Source organism: Borostomias antarcticus (assembly GCF_949987555.1).
Source record: "Borostomias antarcticus genome assembly, chromosome: 12".
NCBI lineage: Eukaryota > Metazoa > Chordata > Actinopteri > Stomiiformes > Stomiidae > Borostomias > Borostomias antarcticus.
In genome coordinates, this window is record NC_140245.1 from 23,901,828 (window position 1) to 23,912,371 (window position 10,544).

Genomic DNA, 10,544 nt, shown 5'->3' on the forward strand with positions numbered 1-10,544 from the left:
GTCCTGCTCAACCTTTCTTAGGGAAACGGAGATTGTCCACGTGTATATTTCCCCCAACAAATGAGAATAGTATGCTAAGCATACAACTGCTTCGAATAGGCTGCACTTTTAATAAGAGCTCAACAAGCAGCTCCGGCACGGGACTACCGCCTGGACGCCATACCGGACTGACTGACGGCAGTGTTGCTCTCACAATGAAAGCAATGTGTGGCAGGCTTCCATTGATCTGTGTTGCCCAAACAATAGCGACAGTGCCTCCAGCATCCGTAAGTGGCACTACACTGGTATTTTAGTGTATCTGTAGAGTGGGGAAATAGAGCCATCTAGCGGCTCGATTTTGCTACTGCATACGCTGTATGGTGAGGGGTGAGTGTCCTATTTGGAACAAATAGGAAAGGTTCTTTACCACCCCCGACTCGACCCAAACGAAAGCTCCCGGACAAAATGGACATGAGCATGTAAAATAATTTTGCTAAGAGTGGAGTGATGTGGAGAAGCATGTAAGCGACATTATGGGACCTGACTGAACTGGCAATGGCTTGGAAAAAATAATGGCCAGTACGGGGATCGAACCCGCGACCTTGGCGTTATTAGCACCACGCTCTAACCAACTGAGCTAACCGGCCAGATGACGTGACACCGAGAAAATGCATATATCAGGATAACACGTAAAAAGGAATTGTATGTCATATTTATTGGTGAACTAGCTTTCTGCTCTTTAGAATAGCTAGTACTACGTTAACTAGCTAAAATAGTCTCTAGCTAGCCTAGCTAAAGAAAGCGTAGGAAACAAAACGTTAGCCCGGCATGTCTGCTAACGTTAGCAATACTACAAAATACTGTTGATTGATTTTAGCCAAATCTCAACTATGCACATCTCTTTACACCTCTACCTGCTTGCATCGGCATGCATTCGTGTGAATCACGGCTCCCTCTGCCGTTCGTGTGCCATCACAACACATCCGGATGCCCACTGATCCGGATCCGCCCAGTGTGACAGCACGGACAAGATGGCGGTGTATACAGGAGGAAAGTGAGAAAGAAAAACAAAATATTACCCTCTTGCTCCTATCTTTGCCAAACCATATGGATCTCATCGAATGCCTACTAAACCTGTGCGTTGTATATTGCTTTAGCTAATAGGTTGATGTTTTCGACATGCAGGGTATTGTGCTCGCTAGTTAGCAGGCTAATGTCAGTGTGTTGAGATTGTTGGTCAATGCCGTTGGATAGCAAGCGAACTCAACTCGGCCGGGGAAGTGTCAGCCCGATCGGTGACCATTAGTCATATCATTTCTCCCCACATTTCACTTGAAAAGCTTGTTTGTCATCCAAAGGATTAGGCTCGAACATAAGACGCCATCTCCTAGTTAGCATAGCTGTGTACGGGTGAGCCCCCTGATCCAGACACCATGGCGCATTCCCCCGTGCAGGGCAGCTTACCCGGGATGCAGGTGAGTCTAACACGCAATTTACATTAAAATCACAGACCGAGTATCTGCAAAAGAGCATTTTACGCACCGATTGGTCTAGTATTAGACAAGAGCAAGATGTGCACTCGCTGTCACTTAATGTCGTCAAGGACAAGAACCGCAGAGCTTCACTTGTTTTAGGGCATGGAGTATTTAGATACCCAGCAAACACACAACGTCAGGGAGACGTTCAGATCATGTCTTAATAACGTCCGTCGGTCCTGAACCCCGTTTGTTCGTCTGCTGGACCCCTCGATATTCACACGTCTGGCTTGGACCCCTCTAAGACGTCTGTGGACGTGCAGAACGGGTTCAATATCTGAACGTCTAAAAAAAACTTTCATTCTGGCTCCTAATTGGATGTCTTTGGACGTCCGAAAAAGACAAAAAAGACATCTAAAAGACGTCTTTTAGACGTGTCTTTGCTCAGTGGGTAGCTATCTAATGAGATTCAGCTTGCCCCTCCGGCTTTTCATGCTGTCAATTAGATCTAGTTGTACGATATCTGGGCTAGATATTTAGTGGACTGCTTCCGATGGTTACAGTAGCTTGTGTGTAAATGCATATCCTTGGCACTGGAGCGGATTTCCCATGGATTGAGAAGCCAGCAGCTGGAATAAGATCACAGCTGCCTGATAAGAATCACAGCAGAGAGACATTTCCTATTTTAAAAAGCAAGAAGTAAGCTAGAAGACAGTTGACGTTTGGCTGAGTCACGCACCATTAATCCTCTCTCCTCTTTTTCTCTCCCTGCAGAATTTAAAAGCGGACCCAGAGGAATTCTTCACCAAGCTGGAGAGGATAGGGAAAGGCTCCTTCGGCGAGGTGTTCAAAGGGATTGACAATCGAACCCAGAAGGTGGTGGCCATCAAGATCATTGACTTGGAGGAGGCGGAGGATGAAATCGAAGACGTCCAGCAGGAGATCACAGTATTGAGCCAGTGTGACAGTCCCTTTGTCACCAAATACTACGGCTCCTATCTCAAAGTGAGTAGAGAGAAGGGGTTGTCTTCTGGCATACGATACCGTTATTGATTCTGTATGCTAAACAATGGCCACCTGGTTATAGATTGATGCATTTAATTGGCCAGTGAAGAGAAATCCTCTTGGAATAGAAAGTCTCATGTTTTTGGAGGGAAATCATTTTTACATGTATGCTGTTCTAGGCCTATATATCCCTGTTCTCTTTTTTTGCATCTAGACTTGTAAGGCGCAGCACTAAAATCAAATGGGTGAAATAGTTAAATAGACCTCTCTCCCTTAGGGGTTTCAAAGCTATATTTGGCATGTTCCTCTCCAACACAAGTCACACACGCTCATATTGAGAAGCGTCATGTCTAAGTGGATAGCGATTCCCTCTCTACCATCTTCGCCCATGATAATCCCAAATTAAACAGATAAAAGACTACCACCTATGCTCTCATGTTGAGTTTAAGACACACCAGCAAACTCATGCATGCAGTACTGTGTTAAGTTCACTTCCTACAATCATGGTCATTCCTTGTCTGTGGTTCATTGTTGTATTGATCAAGAATTTCCTTCTGTATTTATATTGAAACAACTTTTTGATGTTGATGTAACGCTGGTCGGTTCAACTTCTGTTTCTCGGGCATAAACAGCGGTGAACTCAAACTCGCATTAGCAACAAAACAGCTGCAGGAATCATAGCTAACGGCTTTAGCCACGATAGCTGCCATCTTCTTTACTACGGGCTCATTCTCATATTCTCTCTGCTCTCTCTCTCTCTCTCTCTCAGGATACGAAGCTATGGATCATCATGGAGTACTTGGGCGGCGGTTCGGCGTTAGATTTGGTGAGCGGACGCTTCTGATCATTTGTGAGTTTAGCGACGATGGGAATCAGACGATGGCGTCGGCGCTTGGAGAGCGTGCTTAGGTGGGTGTGTTTCCCTGCGTTTCCTAGCTGGAGCCGGGAGCTCTGGATGAGACGCAGATAGCCACCATCTTGAGGGAGATCCTCAAAGGCCTGGAGTACCTGCACTCGGAGAAGAAGATCCACAGGGACATCAAAGGTAGATAGATTCAGACGTTTTTTACGTCGATTGATTGATTTTTATTTTGGGTAAAACTGAATACCTACATCAACGATGCAAGTATTGCCCAGAGGATAGCACATTAAAGGTGGGGTAGGTAGTTTGCTTTTGGCTTTATTTGGTAAAATTGGCTTAATATCCTTTCAGCTATCAGTAACAGAAGTGCTCTGAGAATAAACTTGGATCTCTGTGTTTACCGCTGCCTCTGTATTTTGGATTCAAAGAATGCACCGCGCCCGAATGTATTGACCAATCAGGGTCTCTATCTCGCCACACCTACCAGTCATGTTTGGAGGGAGGGACTACATCATGATTGACAGGAGGGAGGGGCGGATTCTTTTGAAAAAGATGATCAATCGGAGGCCTTGTTGACGTCAAACTACCTACCCCACCTTTAAAGTATTAAAAACACTTATTTCCAATGTGCTCCTTGATCACATATACAATACATCGACTAACAGACATTATACCATCGCTCTGTCACATCCCCTAAGATCACAAAAAGAGTGGGGGGTTGATTTGTGACGGGGACTCCGAGACTTTAGTGTCATAATAAAAAGTTATTTGAATTAATCTAAAATGTCTTTAAAGTGTCATTAACCCCAAATCCCCAAATTAGAAACTTTACCTGTTGATGCCTGTTGGAGCGCTATTGCGATTCTTATGGCGGTGCTGCGAACGTCCCATTATCTTAACGAAGCGCTCGTCTGGTCCTACCCACGTTCCCCAGCGGCCAACGTGCTGCTGTCGGAGCAGGGCGAGGTGAAGCTGGCGGACTTCGGCGTGGCGGGCCAGCTGACGGACACGCAGATCAAGCGGAACACGTTCGTGGGCACGCCGTTCTGGATGGCGCCGGAGGTCATCAAGCAGTCGGCGTACGACTCAAAGGTCAGCGTGGGAGCTAAAGGCGGGGGAGGTGACGGGGATGAAGTGTGCATTTCAACAGGCAAACACGCCGGCTAGCTCCTCTACATATCATCTCCTATATGCCTGTTGACAGCTGTGGATTATTTATCAATAATAATAATAATAAACTTTATATAGCACCTTTGTAAACAAATGTTACAAAGTGCTTTACAAAATCATCAGTACACCAAAACACAGGATAAAACACAAACAGTGGAAAATATAATAAAAAAGTAATTAAAAAATATGAAACTCAGCACAGGGAAGGTAGCATAAAACGATTAAATACAATAATTACATCAAAAACACCTGTATCTTAGTATTAGCAAATCATAATCCGTGCGTGTCTGTGTCTCTATTTCTCTCTTTTTTTTTTCTTTATTTCTCTCCATTCCTCTCCATGCTCGGGTTCCAGGCGGACATCTGGTCTCTGGGCATCACGGCCATCGAGCTGGCCAAGGGAGAGCCCCCTCACTCCGAGCTGCACCCCATGAAGGTCCTGTTCCTCATCCCAAAGAACAACCCCCCCACGCTGGAGGGCAACTACAGCAAACCCCTGAAGGAGTTCATCGAGGCCTGCTTGAACAAAGAGCCCAGCTTCGTAAGTGTTCTGGCCGTCTTAATCGTGTGTCCTGCGATAGGTGGCATTTTGAGATTGTGGCATTTTGAGATTGTATTTAATCGTACCTTTTAGCGGCGGGAAAACATCCGGCGAATTTGCTGAAAGTTTCTAGAAATTTCCACTGAAAATGTGCCATTTTCTAAACCGAATTGCCAAATTTGCCTTTTTCTAAACCGAATTGCCAAATTTGCCATTTTCTAAAACGAATTGCCAAATTTGCCATTTTCTAAACCGAATTATGCGTTTTTTCGGTTCTTTGATCTAGTTTTTTCTTACGCATTGATCGGCGGGGTGTCTCTCTCTCTCTCCTGCCCCTCTCTCCCTCCCTCTCTCTCTCTCTCTCTCACTACAGAGGCCTACTGCCAAAGAGCTGTTGAAGCATAAACTGATCGTGCGCCACGCCAAGAAGACCTCGTACCTGACGGAGCTGGTGGACAAATACAAGCGGTGGAAGGCGGAGCAGTCGCGGACAAACGAGTCCAGCTCCGACGAGTCCGACTCGTAAGTCCAGCTGCACAGCGAGCGCTGCTGTTAACTCGACTTTCATTCAGAAAATACCAATCTGTTTATTTCCGGGGTGTTTACAACATACTAGGAATTGCTTCGGTCAGTCTGACCGATGACCGATGGAGACGCATTAAACGTTAGACAGGGTGCAGGGACAAAACGGGACGGTGCAAAGACAGGACAGTGCAAATGAGCCGTACAAAATACCAAATACACAACCTCCAAAATGTAGTGCGATGAGTGTATATACAGGAAGTGTAAAGAGTGTAATGTGTGTGTGTGTGTGTGTGTGTGTGTGTGACATGTAATGTGTGTCACGGTCATGTGCAAGCCTGATGGACTGCAGCCTCCTGCCTGAGGGGAGGGGCTTAAAGAGATTGTGGCCAGGGTGGGAGGGGCCAGCCAAAATCTTTCTAGCCCGCTTCAGGGCCCTAGAAAAAAAACAAATCTTTGCGTTCTCTGCGGCGCTGCTCCACATTTAGACCCTACGATCCCTTTTACACTGTAACTCTGGAGGCGCGGGGCTTAGGGGGACAATCCAGGAACAGTTATCTATGCCTCGGTTTTTCTCTCGCCGTCCAATCAGCGAGCAGGATGGCCAAGCGTCGGGAGGGAACGACTTTGGGAGCGATGACTGGATCTTCACCATCCGGGAGAAGGACCCGAAGAAGCTGCAGAACGGCGAGGGCCAGTCGGGGGCGCTAGAGGTGAGGGTTGGGGGGGAGGAAGTAGTTTGAATACTTCCTGAGTTGCTTCCTCCCTTGAAGGAATCACCGATCTCCACATGGCTCGATTGGTGAAAGCGAGGCGGTTGAAAAGCCTGTTTTGATATATTCCTCCCTGTGGTTACGTGGCGTGTGTTCGGTGTTTACTAGCTACTCGCTCTGCGCCGCCGCCGGTCGCGACGTAAAACGAACGCAAGTTTTCCAACCGCTTCTACTTCTTCTTCGTTGGTTCTTTCCCTCGTTCTCATTCTCCCCCCCCCCTCTCTCCGCGCAGACGAAAGACATTCCAAAGAAGCCTTACTCACAGAGCCTGGCTGCTGTTATTGCTCCTTCACTAGCCGAGGTAAGACGCTCGCCGTTTTCCCCGTCGCAGTGTCAACCCACCTGGACCGATATCTGACCGCCACTGGAGGTTTGGTCCTGATGTCTGCTTAGGTCATTTTTCCCATTTATGAAAGTGTTAATTATACGCTTTCAAATGATGTGCCGTGCGTTGAAATCTGCAAATATCTGAAGAAGATGTGCTTCTGTGAATGTCTGTACACCTGAAGTCACTAAGCAGAGAAAAGGGGCTTCAAAGATTCAGAGCTGTTCACACTTCTCACAAGACATGGATTTTGACGACAAAATATGACTATTTAGTGATCGTAAAACTGATATTCACAACTTCAAAATAAAAGTATTTTGCCCTCTAGTGCATTTTGAGGATTGCAGACATCAGGACCAAACCTCAGTGGTCACATGATCTACCCCCCCCCCCCCAAAAAAAACACGCTATTAGACGTATGAAGCGTCGCCGCTGACAACGCTCCCCCTTCTGTCTGGACTCATGTCCCTTGTGGTCGCACGCCCCCTCCCCCAGCTGAAGGCGCGTCAGGAGCAAGTCAACGGGAACCCCATGGCCCTGGACGAGCTGAGGGAGGCGGTCCTCCGAGCCGAGGAGGCGTACCCGGGCATCTGTGATTCGCTGGTGGCTCACATGGTCAGCAGGCTGCAGAGGTGAGCGCCGGTCAGATCAGAGCTGGTGTGAAAGGCGTCTGTGTGCGGTTCCTAAACTAGGAGATTCAAGATGTCTTTCAAGATTTTGTGTCTCGGTTTTGGCGTTTCTGACCCCCGCCTCCTCTCTCCTCCTCTCTTCCACCTCCAGGTTTTCTACCGGCAGGACGTCCTCATCCTCTTCTCCCTAAGGACCGCCCCCCTCGCCCTCCCCCGTCCTCCCCCCTACCAACCCCCGCCCCGCCCCCCCTGCCCCGGCCCACCTCTCCCAGGCCCGGCCCCCCCTGCCTCGCAGCCAGGTCAGGGCTTCGGAGGTCAGGGGTCAAACCCCTGCCCGATCCGAACTCCCTGGGAGAGAGCGGGGGAACTCTATAGCGCCTGGCAGAACACTCCGGAAGGTTATGGGGCGGAAAAAAAGACGTGATTTATCAGTGGAGGCCACCGGGGGGCAGCAGAGCCCACACGCAGCCTGCTCTTGACAATACGTGGAAATGACCCCGCCCCCAGAGCGAGAGGGCCGAGGCGACACCACAGCCGCGTCTGAGAGCCGAGAGACCCTTGACCTCCGACCTCTGGCCGGCGGTAAACCGTCCGCCGCCAACAAAGTGTTTCTACAAGTCGCCCGACAGAGGCGAGAACCGTCGTACGCAATCCATAAAGACTTCCTCTCCTACCCCCCCCCCACCCCCCTCCGCGAGGGCCTCGTATCTCCTAAACCCTCGAAAGCATGCAGGAACCAGTGGGGTTATTTCCGTCTTGTGTCTCGCCTGTCTGTTTTTCTGGGGGCGTGCGAGGCGCGAGCACGTATGTTCATGCGTGCGCGCGTGTGTGAGAGGGGAAAAATGGAATGTGTGTGTGCGCGTACGTGCACGTAGTATGATAAAAACTCCGCGCTTAAAATTGCAGCATTCTTAACGAAACCTCAGGTAACGCGCTTTAAGTGGACTCGTCCACTAGGGGGCGCAGTGTTCGGACTGGTAGACGGACCCGTTTATGGTTTCACACGAACACCGGTGTTGCAGAAATGAATCACTGTGTACAAAATGGTCATGCGCATTTTGTAGATAACGTTTAAAGGTAGATATTTAAAGATTTCACTCAAGTGGACATAACGGAAAATGCCTTGCCTTTTTGAGATGCTCATCTTGCGTTCCGGCGAATACATTTCACGGTGGTTTGTTTACCCCATAAAGCCAGTCAGTGTCCCATCTTCTTCACCATTTCTTCAACTTCCTGTTTGATTCTGCTGTGTCGTTCACACCGGCCGGTCCCTACACTTTTTCAGTCACCTACTGTAACATGTTGTCAAACTGTGTGTATGTGTGTGGGGCGGGGGGGGCTCAGGCTACTTCCTGGATGATTAGGCCGAGGTATTTTCCCTGGTTCGGCCACGGCGACGCGGTCCAGGAAAAACAACTCCCAGCCAAGACTGTCGCAAAGGAGACCAGGTCGCCGGACTCCGCTATTTATTTCAGATTGCCAAAACGGAACCTCGGATTGGAAGGTTCGCCAAGTTCCAAGATGTCATGCTGTGTCTCCGTTGGGTGGGAGCAGGTTCAAGCGTACGCCCGTCTCCTCTCACCGCGGACATCTCCCCCCTCTCTGTCCGGTTTCACGCGAAGCTCCACGTGCCATTTTCTGTTCCCGCGCCATCGCCCAGCTTTGGCATCATGATTTGCACCTTTTTTTTGTTTAGTTTCTACGTTTGGATCTTGTTTTTTTGCACTTTGAAAGTGTCGAGTATTTAAAGAGAACAAGTAAGAGGAAAAAAAACAAAACAAAAACAAGATTCGCTAATAGCCATCTTTTACTATATGTTTACTTTAAAAAGTTCCACAATTTACTACTGTGCTAATGCAGCAATAATGTTGAGGAGTTGCATCAGGGTGCACTTGTCAACACAGGGAATGAACTGAGAAATAAGAAATATCTGATATTTTTGTAACTGAAAAGAGTTAAGTATGGGATGAAGGAATGATCACCTGCCTCTGGCTATTATAACTTATAGAAAACATATGCTACAGACAGTAATGGAAAAATGTGTACATTTGGTTTCCTTGATTCTAGCTGACAGTTTATAGTACTGTATATAATCTTTGCTTGTGTCATACAGACCACCCCCCCCCCCCTACCCCCAAGGTGAAAATAAGCTCCTGGTAAGCTTTCAAAGTGACATGAGAAATAAAGACCTAATGCTAACTGAATGTGCAGTCCACACCTTTTCTCGTCCGATACCAGTCTGAAGTTGGGCGTTGGCTGACTGAAGTCCCTGTTGGATAATCCTGGACACCTTTCTGGAAGGATTGTATCGGTTTAATCAAGATGGCCTTGGCCCTCTATCCACTAATACCTCCCTTCTTCTGGTTTGGTGGATTTGCCGCCATCTTGCTTACACCTATGTTATACCATACAGATCTCTCAGTGCCCAGATAGGCTGTTTCTGCACGTCTGGGTCTCTTTCTTCATACTATAGTGTTTTTACATGTTTCATTTTTAGTAAGTCAGGGACAACTGGGAGTGTGTTTTGCAAGACAGCCTCTTTATTTAAGCTCTTGTCAGTGGTTCAAGCGGATGTCACCAGGAGTAACTGACAATATCAAATACAAAACGCCAACAATACCTTTGATACAATACATACAACAACACTGTACTTGGAAATGAATACAAATGCTGGAATGGTACGGTATGTTCTTTTTTATACACTAAAAAATATTGTGAAACAAAGGGAATAAAAATAAGTTGTATACTAATGTTGGTTTTGCTACACGGTGCAAAATAAATCATTGTAAAAAATAATTTACAATATCTAAGTAAAAATGTACCCATAAACGTAGCCTACCATAAAGAATTTAGGGATTGATGTTTGTTATTTTTGTTTTTCCTTAATGAAATGCTTCTACAAAGTCTTTAAGGTGTTAGGCTAGTTGAAATGGACAGTGCTTTCTTATCTCCACTTCGTCTTCTGAAATCCTTCAAGAAAATACTGTCCCCTGTCCAGTGTGAGCTAAAGCCAACCCTCCTCCAAACTAAGAACACACTCGTCATCCACTCACTCGAACCACTCCATGCACAACCATGTGCCATCGCACCGACGCTCTCATGGCCTAAAGCAGCAGTAAGGTGTATGTGTGTGAGTGTGTGTGTGCGTGTGTGTAGGGAAGGATTAGGTCGCCACTTTAGATCTTGGTCTGCTTGACCTCATCGTCAGAGCTTGACGAGGAACCCGAAGATTCCTTTCTTTCCTTCTTTCTGTCCTTGTGCTC

At 47.4% G+C, this 10,544-nt stretch overlaps 2 protein-coding genes across 2 annotated transcripts in view; one reads left to right on the forward strand and one right to left on the reverse strand.

Annotated features, from left to right (window-relative positions):
* The first annotated feature begins 1,047 nt into the window (after positions 1 to 1,047).
* LOC311316580 (serine/threonine-protein kinase 24-like) lies at positions 1,048 to 9,459 on the forward strand. Its single transcript, XM_084447464.1, has 11 exons — positions 1,048 to 1,454; positions 2,229 to 2,459; positions 3,229 to 3,285; positions 3,396 to 3,504; positions 4,256 to 4,413; positions 4,847 to 5,032; positions 5,406 to 5,554; positions 6,147 to 6,267; positions 6,560 to 6,628; positions 7,148 to 7,284; positions 7,433 to 9,459. Exons 1-11 carry the CDS (start codon positions 1,413 to 1,415, stop codon positions 7,470 to 7,472), a joined length of 1,299 nt encoding a protein of 432 aa, XP_084303590.1. The 5' UTR covers positions 1,048 to 1,412; the 3' UTR covers positions 7,473 to 9,459.
* Positions 9,460 to 10,457: 998 nt separating this feature from the next.
* Positions 10,458 to 10,544, reverse strand: part of LOC311315832 (solute carrier family 15 member 1-like) — a gene marked incomplete at both ends in the record, with an annotated part of 12,110 nt that continues 12,023 nt past the window's right edge. Inside the window, one exon of the mRNA XM_084446529.1 lies at positions 10,458 to 10,544. This exon is cut by the window's right edge and continues 159 nt beyond it. Coding sequence (XP_084302655.1) covers positions 10,458 to 10,544 — 87 coding nt within the window.